General features: G+C 39.3%; 1 protein-coding gene across 2 annotated transcripts in view; it reads right to left on the bottom strand.

The window, feature by feature from the left end:
* Positions 1–3,280: 3,280 nt before the first annotated feature.
* Positions 3,281–18,106, bottom strand: part of gria3a (glutamate receptor, ionotropic, AMPA 3a) — a gene marked incomplete at both ends in the record, with an annotated part of 71,062 nt that continues 56,236 nt past the window's right edge. Inside the window, 3 exons of one of the 2 annotated variants that reach the window (XM_080508774.1) lie at positions 3,281–3,526; positions 10,686–10,800; positions 11,600–11,847. In XM_080508774.1, coding sequence (XP_080364900.1) covers positions 3,281–3,526; positions 10,686–10,800; positions 11,600–11,847 — 609 coding nt within the window. Of the gene's footprint in view, positions 3,527–4,604; positions 4,720–10,685; positions 10,801–11,599; positions 11,848–18,106 lie in introns of both variants that reach the window. The other variant, XM_080508775.1, reaches the window with a different exon arrangement.

Raw genomic sequence — 18,106 nt, 5'->3', positions numbered from 1 at the left:
TACAGTCTCTGACTTGTTCCTTTCTTTCACGGCACTCGTATCTTAGATTATCTGCAGGTTCTGGTCAGAAGTACACGTCAACACCAGCAACATTAGAAAATAACTTATTTTGAACAGTAAATTATAGGTGAATGAGGTTTTTTCAAAAGAGTGTAGAAGATATTTTAATCATAGTCAAGTCTAAATTATTCAATGTATATATTTTATGGTAGATGGTAAGGCTTTCACCTCTATAATGTGGAATGTGTTAGAAATAGAACCTCTGGTGGAGTCAAGATTCTCAGCTCAGACACTGCGGCTCGAACTGACAAGCAAAATCTAGATTTCAAGTCGTCGTGGTCTTTCCGGGGGTCATCAACCTTGTTACAAACCTGTATGATTGATAGTGGCAAAGCTTGACCTTTGACCTTGGAGATGCCCTTCTACACTTGGACATACTGCACAGATCCAAACTGTGTGCTTGTGAGAAAGAGAGCCTCACAGATAGTAATATTCTTATGTGAGATCAATTACACATAAATGTTATGTAAAGATGCAAATACCTTTACAGATTGTTAGAATGAGGTTCAAAATCTCATCTGTTACGCGTGTGGACATTTTCACTTTGGGGATATATCTTTTAGAAAGTCTAGAAAACATTTGAAAGTCTTTCTTTTGTGACCACAAGGCCATGGTTCTATTTTCCATTATAAGATGCATTGCAGCAATGTGGTCTGCAGGTGGTGGTGTGTAAACCTCCCCAGTTCAAGCCTGGGCTCAAAGGCTTTGCTCCAAGTCTTCAGGTTGCCCGGGGTGATTCCTGCCTTTCGCCCCATCAGCTGGGATCGACTCCTGTGCCGTGACCTGAGGTTGAATATATACAGAATAGAAGAGGCTAAAATATGTAGAATGAAATTCAAGAAGAAAAAAAAAGCAGTTTGTCCGAATGCTGACTAGAGTTATAAGTTAGTGCGTTAAAGGAATTTTGGTGGCGTCATTACTGAGTTACAGGATTGATTGACCTTTTGTGATCTCGGTGGTTTGTCATTGTGTTCATAATCTCTAAACTAAACTCTTGCTTGATGTGCATGGAATGTTACATTATAGATGAAATGTGTTTTATTTTTCCTTTTTCTAAATACACCTGTTAAAGTATAGAATATAGAAAACTGCAAATAAAATAAGAACAGATGATAAATATTAACAACTGCAACAAAACAACTAAAATTGTTCTTTGTCAATCTGCACTAAGATTTGAAAAAAGAAAAGTGACCTTCCACACACTAGTTTTAAAATGTAAAATTATACCGAGGGCAACATGTTTTCTTCGTTAGGCATTCTTAAAGAAGAAGTTGACATTTCAAGTGAAATAAAGTGTCCCAAAGATGAATATAAACCTGATTTTATTAAGGAAATGTAATAAAATCCTTTGTACATGACCTCTCCACAGAGGCTCTCTGTGTTCATACATGCAACGCTCAGGGTTGAGGTACGGTTACAAATGAATTGGGGGAAAAAAAAAAAAACTGAAGTCCAACCGGATCACACGCCGTCATTCGGCAGTCACTAAACCAGGGTCCATTTCGAGTTGGCTCAAACTTATCCCCGAGTTCACATGCACTTTATCTGGGGTGAAAAAAAGAATGATAAAGGCTGATAATACTAAACAAATGTAGGCGTGGTAGAATTATAATCCCCCCCACCCCCCTTTTCAGTTTATAAAAAAAGTTCACCTAAACAAACAGACAAATGTTTCATTCGTTGCTCTTCCCTCAATGTACAGCTCACCTTCTGCTCGATGCATAGACACAGAAAGCTCATCACAACCAAAGAAGCTATGGTGTGTTATCATTTACCAGAAAAAGAAATGTTGAGAACCACAGCTGCAGATACTGCACTTACATGAGAAACAGCTTCTAAGTGTGTACAAAGTGTAAACCATAAGCTCCGTTAAACCGTTGGTTACATAAAAAGGGGTCGCTGTCCTACACTAGAGTATTTATAATTCTTTTGATTTCAACAATATGGCACTAAGTGATTAAAAGCGGACCTCATTTCAGGAATAAAAAAAAAAACAACCCAAAAAACAAAAAAACAACTTTCCAAACAGTGGCAGTTGAAACAAACGTGGTCTCATGTGACCAATTTAACACAAGTATCTAAGTAAATACAGTCAGGTGTTTATGATGTCCAACAGGAATTCGAGATCCTCGGGTTTCATTTGACGGATGTTTTTCTGCCCGTTTCATTGATGCTTCAGCCTCGTGATTGATGCTTGTCCTAAATATTCTGACACTGAAAATAGTCTTATATTAAAACAAGAAAATGACTTTACGTCACTAAATATAACATTTACCCAACTGAAGAGTTCACCACAAAAATATGTCTGTAAAGGATTCAAATGACTTAATAAGTACTTCAAGAGTCTGAACGGAAATAATGGCTTTGTCTTTTCTTCTTCAAAATAGAAAACAACTTAAATTACATCAGTTCATCTAATTGTCGTTTGAAGCAATGTCTTTTATATTCTTATGCTTTTTTTCTCTCTCAAGTGAATACAATTTAAATTGCATTGCCACGATGCTGAAATGCTCCATAAGGCACTACGAGAGGCAAATCCCATGTTTCCAGAAGCAAAATGTCCTGTTGCGTCATTGCCCTCTGTTAGTGTGACGGGTTTCTGAACCCAATATGAGCACTTTGTTGACTTGTAGGCTTTGAGTCCAAGCTGATGACAAAGAAGGCCGTTTGCCTCCACGACGCCAGCCTCGGAGTGTCGGGGTCACACAGAGTGGCAGCCAGTTTCTATCCAGACGCAGCAGCAGGAATCAACACCTTTTCACCCCTGAAAAGACACGCCGAGAAGATCATGTTCTTCGACTAAGTGAGGGCACACTGAGCACGTTTCTGGCATATTCACTCTGTGATCGGAGCTCCATAGTGAAAAGTCTTTTATGGCTGGAAAAAAATGGGATTATTTCCATTTTAAATAGTGCCACTTTTGTAAGAAACATGCATTTGTTGGATGTGCAGCATGTTTGTTATAAATAACCCATATAAAAACACATGCATATATTACATGCACATATTATGTCACACTTTCTCTAAAGGAAAACAAAAAATTGTTCTATTACGATGTGTAACATCTAGTTTTAAATGAGAGCTGCATTTAAGTTTGAATTGGTGCAAATTGAATAGTAAAAATCACATTTCTTGTACAATGAACATGGGAGCGAGACCTTCGATGTCACCCGGGAGCATGCAAGCCGGCGCCGTGTGGAAACGACCACATACCCACCGTCTAGATTTTAACACTTTCTGTCCCGTACACGTTGTAGCCTTCACGGTACGTGGCAAAATTCTGGGTGTTAGCTGGAGGGGCCGGCTTAAAATTCTGGGCATTCTTTGCCAGCTTCAGTCTTTTGGTTTCTTGCCGTGACTTATAGCAGAACTCTATCAAAGCCACGGTCATAGCCAGGCCGAGCCCCCCGACCAGAATATAGAAGACTCCTGCCACGTTGCTCAGGCTTAGAGCACTTGTCTTGTCCTGGGGGAGGTAAAGACCACCATTAAGACTTCTTCAAACTGGCGCTTTGAGACTGACCTCATATACACCCACACAAAAACCTACATGTACATCCTGCTGCACTAAAACTAGACAGTAACTTCGAGGAGGTCACTAAATGTGTCTACAAAAAAAGAAAAGAAATCCTCAGAGGTAATTTGGCCTAAAAATGATGAAAAAAAAATAGAATAACTTAAATGTGTCTGACTCCTCCTCTCAGGGTATTTGTAATCTACAGAGCTAAGAAGGTGAATGTAGAGAGACTTTCTATCTGTCCTGCTCCGTGGTCTCTTTACGAGGCCGCGGTTATGAGGAAGGCGGTCGTGGTCGTACAGGTCTACAGATCAAACCCTGGATTCACTATCATATCTGCTCAGGTTAACCTAAAAGAAACATTGTACAAAGTGGCAAGCTGTGGAAAGTGAACTGAACCATTTTGCTGCTATTAAAAGCCAAACAGTGATATTGAAATTCATTTATGTGAGTTTTACCATTTGCATCCAAACCCTAAAGGCGATAAATCAGATTTATTACCAGAAATAATCTGCTGAGTGGCGTATAAACTTCTTTATATTGAAACAAAGCATCCCTTACTCTGACACTCCATGTATGAGGCCTGACTATTAAATACTATTTGACCACTTGTTGCACAAATGGTATTTAAAGGTCAGTTTGGACTGTCAGAATAAGGAGGCCTCTGGGAAACACAAACAATTTGACATACAAATGAATAAGACCACCAATAAACTAAATTTCAATAGAGGTTTGGATGAGAAATAGCAGCACAATGGTTTCAATTCAATGATTCAAAAAATTAATGATATGAATCAAAAAATTATGTGCGATCATGCTGCAGTTTTAGAAATGATAAGCTCTTAATAAAATGGGTTCATGTAATGAATCATGGTAAACTACAGTATGTGTGCGGTAAAGTCTGGTCTTCGTATGTGTTGTTATGATTAGCACGTCTGCTGGAATGTATGCTTTAAATGTTTGCATATGAACAGTTAAGTCAAAATGCATTTTGCAGTTTAGTATAAAAAGACCTGCAGCGACTGACCTTACTTCCAGAGTCCTTGGTTCCACATTCACCCTTATCGTACCACCATTTGTTTTTCAGCTTGTCTAAGATGCCTTGTTCACTGAGTTTCAATACTGCAAGGTTTACAGGAGTTCTTCACGTGGGAAATAACATAAATAACATTGTATTATGTTATTTTATGTTATTCAACTTTTTTTTCTTTTTTTTTTTAAAAACTACTTCATACTGTACAAAGCGATAGAGCAGGGTCCTGGCCAACAAATCACAGATAGCAAGCAACACTACAATATGTATATCAATATGTAAATATATGACTTTTATGATCCATGACTACCCTAGCATGCCAGACCCCACCGATATCGCTTTGAGTAATCGGCACACACTGATCACAAGAAGAAAGAAAACATTTGAACTTGCAGAGTAAAAGCAGCTGCTGCGTAGCTTTGAAAGAATGAAATAACAAACAGAGGCACTAATTGCTGAGGGCACATCATTTTCGCCTTTTTTTTTTTTTGCTCTTTTGTGTTTTGCAAGCTGGATCTAACAGGAACCCTTTCCTGACTAACAGACAAACACAGCGGTCCAATTTCATTAGCTGCTATCAAAGCTAATGTCTCACAAAGTCCCTCTTCAAACTTGAAACAAGCTGCGTTTGTATGGTTCGGTTAGGAAAAAAACTGGTGCTTCAGAAATCATTGAAAGACGGCGCCATCGCCCTGATTTAATGGTTTGACAAGCTATCCCTCTCATCTGTTGCTCTGCAGCTGCACATCGGCCAGATGAAACTGAGATTTTACGCTTAAAAAGAAAAGACCAGAGGGCAGAGTCACTGTTTCGGGGGGAGTGGTGTGGAGGGGGTGGTTTTGTAAAACATTACGCTCAATTTCCTTGACTGCTAGATTCCCAGGCTTGTTTCCTTCCAGAAAATAGATTTAGTGTTCGTAATTCAACGTCATCAAATATATTGCATTCACCACTGTGCGCGTTGCGTCTCCAGCACAACACAAATGTAATTTTATAAAAGTTCATCCAAAATCAAATCAACAAAATGTGGAGCGTCGTCCAGGTTCTCCGGGTACAGCAAAGTTGAGGAGATTTAGTTTGTGTGTTGAGACTCGCCTCACAAACCCAAAATCAATTCCCAACTCGCGTCTCACATCAACAATCATGCCGGTGAGATTTTTAATGTTTGTCCTCCTGAGAAGAATAATTATTTTAACTTCTTTGTTACTCTCCTCACCATGTACAGAATTTAAACTGCAACATAAACAATCAAAAGGGCCCTAAATCCAGAAGATTAAAATGCTGTTGTTTTAAATGGAGAGTTTAAGCTTGTTTGAGTTCTGTGTCATACATCCAGGATTGATCTTAATGGAGCAGTAAAAATAAATTTAAAAAAAAGTATCAGTATCATTGCATTTTATAAAAACTAACAAGAACTAAATTGATCTTAGAAAACAATAGAGCAATCTGAATAAGTGTAGTTTTATAATAGTGTTATTCCATTACAAATAAAGTGATGTTAAACTGGATAAAGTGGGTTGGAAGATAGGTCTTTTATTTTTTTTCCGTGGGCCAGAATGGCTCTGGTCCCCAGGCCACATGTTTGACACCGCTGATTCATCAACATATTTTATCTCGAACCTGAAAGAAGATGAAGTACAAACTAGAAGGAAAAATAAGGTTTTAAGTGGAGCATTTTCTTCCATTTGAGAGCAGCTGAACATTGGCAATTTGTCATAATGAAACATTTTGACAGTATCATATTTATCACAATTAAATTCTTTGATGATCATTACTAATGAGCATTTGGTGACTCGTGTCTCAATTCACCACTAACCTGTTCAGGCCTCAAATAGATGAATTGCAGCAGCTTTTACCCAGAAGAACACGGCTCTTACCTTTAACCTCCTCCAATAAATAAATTAATTTCACTGTATTTATGCATTTTGCTCTCCCCAGTGACTAAAAACAAAACTACAAAGACTGGCTAATTATTCATTCGACCTCTGTTGGGATTACCTTCAACAGGAAGTTGTCTGAACTGTTGTGTATTTGTTACTGCAGCCCTCTGAATACAAAGCTGCTGTCGGTCAGATTAAGACCCTCGAACACACCACCAGGTGGTGACCGAGCACTTTTAATCAACTATTCATGATGTAGGCAGTGAAAAAGAAAAAAAAAGGATGAAAATAAATCAGGGTTTCCAAGAGCTTATGTGTTAAATTCAAGATGCAATCGGGAAATCATCAAATCAATTGGCTTGTGAAGGTGATGCGGTGGAAGTCAAAAACACTCAGAGGGGAGCAAAGAGTATTAAAAAGGGGGAGGAACAAAAAAGCAAACGTTTCCCCTTTGAGCTGCTTAACAGCTCAAGTTCATAATTAGTCTGCTGAAAACATAAAAACTCAATGTCGTGCAGTGTGGCACCAACTCCACATTTACTGTAAGAAAGACACTCACTGTGAAATTCTCTCCAACATCATAGGTAAGAATATTTTCCTTCTTCACCGAGAGTCTAAACACATTTTTTTTTCTTAAAAAAAAAGCTCTTTGACTCACATTTGAGGAGAATTTCTGCATTTCTGCAGAAAACCACTTAAAGCAGTAAAACGTGAAGAATGTGTCTCCTCCTCTGCTGCTGTCTTGAGTTCGTCGCGTCTTCATTTTAAAAACTGTTGCAGTGAAATGTGACGGGGGAAATTAGGCAAGTCTCTGCCATCAAACTGAAGTGTTTGCATAGTTAATATAAATACAGAAGGGGTGTCAAATGTGTGGCTGGCGAGCCAAAGCAGGTCAAGAAGGTCTATTCAAGTGACTAACTAACTGTATTTTATATTGTATTTACTGAGTATAGCACTGCTTCATTGACGGTCATAATGAAACATTACACCAGAGTCGAGATATTTGCTGCTTTAAAAAACAGCTACAATCATTTTTTTTTTTTACCATATGATCAGTATTAAAGACGTGCAAGGGAGTGTTTGTGAAAACATGCATACTAAAGGCTGAAGAAATGCCAGAAGAGAAATACTGTGGTACAAACAATTTCAGCAGATTTGAAGCAGCAACATTTTCCATTTCGGTGTGTTTTGAACGCAGAGGCCTGTATTTCTAACAAAATGACTCGATGTAGACTTTTTATGAGCTTGTTCTGCGAATAATTCATCCCAAACTTTTAATCAACTTGAAAAAAATAAACTCAACTCAGATTTTTTTTCAGTTTGCGCATATTACCTGTACATAACCAAACTTTCAGCTCAAAAATCCATGTATCATTTTTCATAGCAACCATCAAAAGGATAGTGGAGTAAAGGGATGTCAAGAGCAGTTGAACCCAAATGGTCAAATTCTGCCATTTTTGCATGAAAACATGGACGTTTCACTTTATTTTGAAGGAAGGTACTTTAATGAGGCAACACAAGTTATTTCAATAAGAATTTTGAAGTTTGTTGACAATTTAAGAAGGTAATTGTATAGTTTTTCACTAAAACAGGTGAAATCTGAATTTGAATTTAGAGTTGAGGGGTTGTTATCATTGTACTTGTGTAGCTCACTACACTTTAAATTTGTGACGCCTGAAATGACTTCAACGTCCCTGGTGTCATACTTCACTTATCACACATTACTGTTTTTGTTTTTGTTTTTCTAGCACTACCAGAAACAAAAAAAAGCTGCTGTGTTTAAAACTTGACTGATTGTGCAAAATGTAATTTTTAAGAGATTCACTTTCTTTTAGTGTTTACTTAATTATACTGTTTAAATACAAGATGTGGACACAATATTAAAAACGTGCACAATCTTTCACAATCCAATACACAACAGTGTGAAAACTAGCTAGTAAAGCTCAGAAAGGCCCTGTCACTTTCTTTTGAACATAGATTTTGCACTCACAAAGGTATTTTTCTGTTGAAAATATTTGATTCATGCTCAGTGTCAAATGTTCCTGCTTTTATTTTGTGCCTTGAGGCAAAAGAATTTTAAGTTTGTAAATTTTACATAAAACATGTTTTTTCCCCAACCACAAAAAAGATTATTATTATTATTATTATCGGTAGGATTGTTGTACTTTATTATACACAATGTTATTATGTTTCTTTTTTATATTGCCTGTTTAAAAGAGAGCAATAAAAAGATCTTGAAAGAAAAAGGAGTGGTAACAGCCTCAATCGCAAATGTCCACTCATATTGTTTTTTCTATTTTAAATTTTATAAAAAAAAAAAAAAAAAAAAGCTTCATAAATTAAGTTTATGGCTGTATTGGATTTAATTGGTTATGCGGGTGTTTCTTATATTGTGTCCACTGCTTGTTCCCTAAAACTCTAACTTTCAGTCTGTCGGTAGAACTCCAACCCAGGACGAAGAAAAGTGTTCTATAAACATTCAGGATCACAAAACATAAACAACTCATGCAAAACACTGAAAACTGCCTCAAATTAACCCAAAGGTGCAAAGAGGTCTTAATTAATGAAAGTACTTTTAAACATTGTTTTTTTGTTTTGTTTTTTTAAGTGAGCTTCTTTGATGATGAACACATTTGCAGCTATTATTTTTGATATAAATGCAAAGAAGAACCAAATTAGTGTGAATATATTTAAAATGTGAGCGTCACCTTCTCCTCAGTGGTCATTACATACAATATATTTCTTAAATTACCCACAAATGCATTTCTGAAAGTGAAATAAGGGCAAAGAAATGTGGCAGTCAGAAATGATAGCGTTGCACCGATCATTCTACTCCGTTTCTAACTGAGGCCTACAGGGATTGGTGGCAAACAGCCAGCGAGGAGGAGGCGGCATCTTTGTGTTATCCCAGCGGTAGTATCCATGTCCCACTCAGGAATGGATGACTACGGTCAATAACAGCAAAGTTTGCCGGGTCTCTTCTCTCACAATGTGCCGAGTTCACTTTAAGACATGATGCAAGCTGAAGAGCATTGGCAGAGATGGATCCAGAGTCGAGCTCTTATTACGCTCTGGGGTCTGAAGCACAAGATCAGGGGCCTCATTCATAGATAACGTGTACAACAGATTTGATTGGAAAAAAAAGCACTAAAATGAAAGAAATGTGCCTGTTCTATAGAGATTTGCACCAAAATACAAAGTATGAAAACATCAAGCTAGAAAATAGTGTATAATTGAGTTTTTTGTTTCAGTTTGAGATGTAAAAGTGAAACTATGTAACTTTTGGAAGACAATATAATAATTAGTGAGTTTTACAACACAGAAGTAGCATAAAATCAAATTGAATCTTTCACTTCAGAGCAGAATATATAACAAATAAGTGTCTTGAACTGCCAAAACATGCATCTGTGATGTAAAATTTGCAGTCTCACTTTCATTTCTCACATGAACAATCCCATCAAGTGCTTCGAATCAAATCCACTTGTACAAATGGAGCCCCTGGTCGTATCTTACACCGTTATACCTGGGGTGGTGGGGGGGGGTTTACCGGCTCAGGGTGGCCATGGAAAGACTTTGCCTGGCCTTGAATGAAGGCCAGCCAAAGGTTTCTGTCAGTCTAAAATGCTGGACTTGGGTGAGAAGATGTTGGACAGAAAGAGTTTGGACCGTTAGTGTTTCACTGCCATTAGAATTCTCACGTTTGCCTGCGATGCTTAGTCCCCTCAAGACAACGCTGTTCCCCATGCCTGCCCTAACACCCAGGCGGCAGATCGGAGAGTGCATCTATCCTTCAAAGTTGGAGGTGACAAATCACATGAAACTAGATAGTCACTTCTTCCTGGCACTAGTTTGAATGCTACGTTGGAACATATTTATTTTGGCCTGTAGCTATAAAAAAAAACTGAGGAAAAAGTTGGTCTCTGCCTTTCATACCCACAGGCCAAAAACCCTGAACTACTCTGTCACGAGATAACTAACCTGTCTTCCAATTTGTAAGCTTTGCTTCACCCCTTATCACTTTTTTTTCCTTCTCTATTAGCCAAGTAAAGGGTTCCCAGTTGATCACAGTTCTCTAATAAAAATCTGAATTTGTAACTCATGTGAGGGTGGTTAGCCCCGCGGTTACAGTCAGTGAGGACAGCCTTGCCGATTACTCTGTTCTAGGATACCCGACTTTGGTGACATTGAGGCTGACCTTAGAGTCACCTCCCCCGCTGCCGCACTCTCCCTTGTCGTACCACCATTTGTTTTTCAATTTGTCCAAGAGGCCTTGCTCATTCAGTTTTAACACTGCCAGGTTAACAGCATTTCTTGAAACGATAAAACATAACTTGTAAGAAAATGAACAGGACCGTGAGAAATCTAATATAGAATATTAGTAAAATATAGTGATAGAGATCAATGGTTCATAAGGGGAGCACGGGAGGGACAAATTGGTAAAGAATTTCACTGGTGTGGAAGGGTAAGAAGCATTTTTACAGCAAAGAAAATGTTCAATATTAGAGAGGTGGCATGGAGGGTCACATTGCTTGTAACTGAAGTGTGCGGGATGGGGACATTCTGTCATCTCTGAGTTAGAAATAAGAACATCCAGCATGCAGCTTAACATTCATCACAACTGACAGACCAGCATTGTAACTAGCAAATTAATTCAAGAAATACTTCAGTGTTGAATTGGAGGCAATGCAAAAAAAAAAAAAAGAAAGAAAGAAAAAAAGGGCACCACAGAAACCAGGAGGGAGGAGAGGCTCGGGGGAGGAGGAGACAAAACGCACAAGGTTGGGGGAGGTGACAGTGTACATCGACATTCAAACAGACACTGGATGTGACTGGTATACCAATAACCTTAAGAGAAAGAAGAAAATAGCAGACACAGACCAGAGAGATAGACAGGAACAAAACAACAACAACAACAACAACAACAACAGAAAAAATGGCTGAATGTGTTGATTCAATTTAGACAACTCATAATACTGTTCACTCAGTGATGCACTTAGAAAAAAAAAGAAGAATTAAGGAGTGAGGAAGAAGAGAAATGATAAAAGGAAACATCAGGGTAGGTGGAATACTATAACAACATGGAGGATATTGTTATAATATCCCACCCACCTTAATGCAGAGCCTTTAGGTGTGGCCACTCCGTAGCCTTTAGAGTCGAGGTTCCCGCCCACTTTCATGGTGTCGCATGGCTTCCGCTGCTCTATGTACTCGTTCATAGTGGACTCGAGAAGAAAGGCAAACTTGCCCTTCGACTTTCGTACCCGGGAAACCCCGTCTGGTGTTGTCTTGGCAAACACTGAGGGTTCGGCTGATTTCATGTATGACCACATTTTCTCATAAACTGCTATTTTGGAGCGCTGCATTCAAGGGGAGAGAGAGAAAGAACAGAAACAGGTGAGTTATGTACAACAAAGGAGCCATGAACACATCAATGCAGAGCTGCTGTGGGTCTGAATTAAGAAAAATAATATTATACATACATGGAAAGATTCATACAACTCTGTGCTTTCACTGTAGAGTCACAAAAAGTATTGAGATTAATGAGGAGCTTGATTGGTTTAATTTTCTGGAAATGTGAGATCATTTCCCAGTTATTAGCATTTTTATGATCCTCTTCTTAACTTGCAATTAAAGCTTCTACCGATCTGTCCAAATGTTATATTGAAAGATGTAACTCCCTTTGGTATCAAGAGATGCTGCATGATCAATTTCGGAAATCTAATGAGTTCAGACACAGACAGAGCCCAAACATTACATCTTAAATCACTAAGACCAATATTCCCCCGATCCTTCTCCTTGCTTTTGAGAAGTTTAATGTTCCATTGAATAATACATGTTTTATATAAACCACAAAAAAGATTAAAGCGAAAGTAAATTGAGCAAATTGAGTACTTCATATACTGTAACTTCTTTGAGATGCAGTGAATGGACGTTGCTTTAAAAGACTCTTTGTCATATGGACAGGTCGAGTTGTGGAATCGTACACCCAACCTTGGGTTTGGAAGATAACACAATCTACCAACTGGAACACAGCTGCCACTCAACAAGGCAACATAACAAAAGGATAGAATGGTCAAAATGCAAACCACTCTTTTGTTTGATAACTGACTTCCTGCTCAGCTTCATATTTGCAGAACAGACATTTGCGTCAGTATTTTCATCAAACTCCCAGCAGGAAGGCAAATAAGTAACATTTCCCAAAATTAAATTTAAACTGTTGTGTATCACGGGGAAAATATCTACTGCCGCTCCTAAATGCTCCACATCAACGTCCCAGCAGGTGATATGACTCACTAACACACCCGCCGTGGCCATCAGCTCCTGTGAACTCCAACGTTTCCGCACAGCGAACACTGACGGCGCTCCTCTTCTTGTAAAAGCACAGTGTATTTGCCCTTTAATGCAAACAGAGCAGCAGAAGTAGTAGGCTTTCTGCCAGTAGCCTGAAGTCTGACAACCTGGCAGCTCAGCAGAAGTAAACTGCAGGCCATGTTTGGTATCAATATTAATAGATAGACGTGACCTCATCCACCTCAGTTTACACTTCCACCAACAGGTCGCAGCTGGCGGAAGGACGATTGTTGTTTAAATAGTTATTTTGTCCCCCCCCCCAATATCTTACAACATGTTACACTTTTGATTTATCTCCTCTGTGCTTATGCAGCTTTTAAATTTGTCAAACAGCGAATTCGTAATGACCTGTTGTGCAGCGGCTTGAAATATGCAGTGCAGACGAGAGCGTCACATGATGCCAGCAGGTGAAAATGGGCTAATATATTCCACTGCAGGTTCACCTCATTAAAGTGTGAGGTCCTCTCACACACACACACACACACACACACACACACACACACACACACACACACACACACACACACACACACACACACACACACACACACACACACACACACACACACACACACACACACACACAGAAGATATAGAATATTAAAACACACATTTAAGAAAAGCAAATCCCATGAAAAAAAATTTGGATTACTGAAAAAGCTTCGGAGTGAAATGTGTAGCAGGTCCAATGTGCATTTCCAGTAAACGGCTCCTCCAGACTCTCCTACAGTCTTTTTATTTTATGAAAAAATATAGAACAATATATGCTGTTGAAAATACAGGAGAGTCACAGCATACAGCAAGGAATGAAAAGTGCGTTCGTTCATCTGAGTTTAATTGGGTGAATTTCGATGTGGAAGTGCGAGAGTTGGCGGCCTCACTTCACTTTCATTTTAAAAGACATTCCTTTGACTTTCTGGTGGAGTAGCTTCAACTGCAATGCATGCGTGAAATAAATCTCACCCCCTCATGGTAAAAACTAATTTTGCAGAATGTAGGATTTATATACATCAGACAGGGGGCAAAATAGGCATGCACACAGTAGCAGACCTGGCTCCCATTCATTGAAAACTCTTCAAATCATACAATTTGTGATTTGACAGAGGAGGTAAGTCTCCTCAGCTTCCTCGTATATAATATGATGTTATACTTTTTTGCTATTCAACATGTCCTTCAGTAGAGTTTGTTGTGTTTTATAGCTGCATAAATCATACCTGCATGCAAGCAGATTTATGGCTGCATCAGTCCTCAAAGCTAAAGGACGTACACTTCATCTCCTCCATGTCTGATCATATCTCTCATTTTCCTGTAACAATAAACTCTGCGAGTCAGGCCTGCATGGATCTTTTTTCTACAGCATTTATTTTTTTTTCTTTTGTCTGGATGAACTAAACTATTTTTGTGTTTAAGTCATCAGAGATCAGTCAGGTATTATTGATTGCAGCTCTCTCGACTATCTTCAGGGGTTTGTATGATAATGAACAAACTACTGAGTGAGAAGAGTTTGTGTTATCTGCAGTTTCGCTGGCTGCAGAGACGCTCTTGCAATGGCAGTGTCTTTAACACATTTGACCTGCTTATGCTGAGACTGACGGCTTCACCTCTGTGGCCCACTCAGCTGCCAGCTGGAGCAGCTACAGACATCCACAGCGCGGCCCCGCTCTGACACTCAGTACGCTGCTAAAAATGGCCAGCAAGAGGCTGATCGCCGGTCACCAGGGAGCAGGAGTACACAGCTGTCTACAATAGAGGGGAAAAATAGAAAGGCTGCATTAAACTGGGCTAATGTGACCTTCTGTGTTCAGATCTGAGGATGGAGAGGAAGGGAGGGCGGGGGGGCCGCAGAGGGAACTTTGGTGTTGAAACTTTTCATGTGACAGTGCGCCTCCAGATTATATGTTAAAGCGACATCATCCGTGTGACTGCGACATGTATATTTTATCTAACGTGCTACCCTTTAGTATTTACCCTATCTGCTCTAGCGCCATCGTGTCCATGTAGCTGGTTTAATCCAGATTGTCTCTTCAGTAGTTGTGTGAGTCAGTCCAACATCACATCTGGTAGGTGAAAGTAAATAAAAACATCCGAATGAACTGACAAACTATGTCAGCCCAACATTGTGTACCGCCACATAAATAATTCACCAGAGATGGAATGGATTGTGGGCTGAGGCTAGTAAGTGAATCATTCTTGACATATGCACGATTTCAGTTCAGTGGAGTGTTCATGTAAACACTCCTAACATGACAATAATAGCTGATGACAGGCCTGACCGTGGTGTGAAAAGAGCCATTCTTTTTCTGGGTTACATGGAGATTCATGCTTGTCAGGAGCAAGCTGGTCATCTGTGTTGAAATCTGTGAAAGCTCCTCGTGCTGTCAGACCGATATAACCACTGACAATCTTTTCACTGCAGCAGTCGTGGCTCAGCAGAGACACATCCTTCCACAAATATTTCTCAATTAATGACTGGTGTAATCTCTACAAGTGGGGATGTGACGATCCGTTCGTGTCCTCTGGCCAGTGAGAAATGTGGCTTTGCTGCTTGTCATGCTTTCTGGAAATATACTGGTTTTTCTTTCAGCGACCAGTTTATCTGTCAGCTGCTGATGGAGTCGAGAGTGATTCATGGCCCTGTGTGTGTCTGTCTGTCTGTCACACTGTCGTCTCAAAACAGGCCAAACAAAGCTTCTGCTGTTTTAGTCCTTTCTGCATTCAATATTTAGCGACGCGCCTGGGTAAGTATGTAATTATAACTCATTTACTGCATGCTCATGATCAGTGGAAACAATTTAATAAAGCTGCTAAGCATAAACATGGATGATAATCCAAGTTGTCTAAGGTCAAAAACGTTTTAATATTCTGAAATGTCACCCTCATGTGTACTTTTTTCAATACGTATTAATCCAGTCGAACATCCTCACTGCATAACTGGTGAAGCAGGTTCATCTCCAAGATATAATCATATTCACGATATTGTCATTCTCTATTTGAAGTGCAGTATTACTTATTTAATATGAAGTCGTGTTTAACACACAGCTACAAAAAGTTGTTTCAATTAACTGATATGGAAAACCAAAAACGACTCTATGTTTAGATTCCTTCACCCATTAAGACCTGCAGCAACATACATTGGCTTTTTTTTTTTTATTGTTTTAGATTTCTAAATATCACAAAAATACATGTAATCCACAGTTATACAATGAACTTAAATAAGTTTAAAAAGGTCTGATTTCATATTATGTGATCTGAAAGGCGGTTGCATGATATAAATGAAGTGATGCCTCCTCCCCAATGATCGCGGCGAAATGTATTTGCAGCTTCTATTAATCATTAGCATCTAATCATCAGATTTCAATAACTGTTGCTGAGAAATGCTCCTCTGCACTGACATTTCCAGCTCGTAGGAAGAAAGACCTGATATTTATCTCTCACAATGAAGTCACCACACGTCTGTCAATTATCTCCTCAGGAGCACCTTTGATAAATCACATCCTGCCAAACACACATAGATTAGAGCGGCTACAGAGGAGCTGCCTATGGAGCTGCTTTTAATGTGATGATTCACCAGGAAGTCACTAAAATATTCACATGGAAAAAAAAAGAAAAGAAAAGAAAAAACACCCAACTGTGGTGTCAGTTCAGTGTTACTGAGGATACTGGAGTGCCAATCAACTCCATTCTCTTCCTTTCTCTCATTTTATTGTTTGAAAAAAAAAAAAAAGTCTGGCTGCTCATATTTTCCTTCTACAGCACAGCAAACAATTCTCCTCCTTGATGTAAATATGGAACTTGGAAGAAAAAAACCAACACACAGCTCTCGCAAACTTTGTTGGATCGTCCTGATTAACATCACATCTGTCGTCTTGTCCCTCCAGTCATAACAGCGCCTCTCAGACAAGTCTGGTTTGAGTTGTGACACGATGGGAGCAGACGATCAGCCCACAATATTTGTCAGCAACAAGACTTCAGGAGTTCACCAGCATAAAGAAAACTTTGCTCTCCTTCGGCGTGAAACCAGATGTGCGACTGAGCTCAGAGTCTCTCCCAATCCATTATCTGTCTGAGCTCAGCTCCTCGTTATGTTTTCTGAACACGTTCTCCGATAATTTATGTCACGTTTCAAAGCGCTGCGGAGCAGCGACCCCCTCAACACTGATCGCACCAATTGCTCCATTTCACTGCTTTCAGACGTCAGCTCAGTTTGGCACAGCAGCTCCAGCCATTCTGCTCGAACGCCTTCACAAATTGGTCACAGAAACATTATGCTTGGTCACTTCTTTGCAGACTCATAGCCTCTCAGAGACGAACGCACTAAATAAACATGGGACCCTTTCACATTAACTTAAAACTTTCTCTCCTTGGTCTCGCATGTGTTTTCAGCTTTAATTTGACTGACTGTGCTGAGAAGGGAAATCCTCTCCTGACAGCAGCAAATAACTGAACGTAACAGACTGAAAAATGTGTTTATGTTTTTTCAAAAGAGATTGTAAAATGTTATAATTCCTTGCAGTCTGATGCCGAGCCCGAAGCCGAAACGCCTCTGCCTGATCGCCCCCAAGTCAAAAGGAGAGGAGGGCTTGTATTTATCACATATCTCGAGCTCACTTGGGGCAATCATGCCCAAAAAAAAAAAACAACCAGCACTAAAAATAGAAACAGCTCAGAGCTGGACATTGGATGTGAATGACATTTCCATTTCCAAGGAACAGGGTGTTTTCTGAGAGATTGCAGTTTTGTGACACAGGCCAGAAAATTGGAATTATAATGATTTCTCCTTGTTCTTGGACTTTCAAACACACAAACAGAAGTCGTCTGATGATCAGACCGAACTGTCGCTTCATTTCATGTCACTCGTTTTAAATCACAGAGATTCAGAGGCTGAAACCGAACTACGACCACACAATCTCTCACACAGCTACAGCATCATCTATCTATTAGCAGAACCCTAACACCAGTAATCACTGCTAATTAATGTTGAATTATTGGTGTTTTTAGGCCAACAGCGTTATTGTCTTTTTGTTGCAGCACAAACATATTCACTGTGCGAGAGTGATATGAATATTTGCGGCAATTTGGAGAAACTGGGGCCATATCTGCATATTAGTAGACACTCGCAGCTAATCAAAGTGTGCTCTATGACACTTGAGATGGTCAGAGGGGAAGCATGACAGTCTCAGTTTCACGGCTGAATTAGTCATAAGAAAACCAGTATATTCTTGGTTATCATCTTAAAGCACTTTTTTTTTTTTATGTATTTGTAAA

This window comes from Blennius ocellaris (assembly GCF_963422515.1).
Source record: "Blennius ocellaris genome assembly, chromosome: 14".
Taxonomy (NCBI): Eukaryota; Metazoa; Chordata; class Actinopteri; order Blenniiformes; family Blenniidae; genus Blennius; species Blennius ocellaris.
Note: the sequence above shows the minus strand (reverse complement) of the source record. Positions and strands in the feature narration are given on the sequence as shown.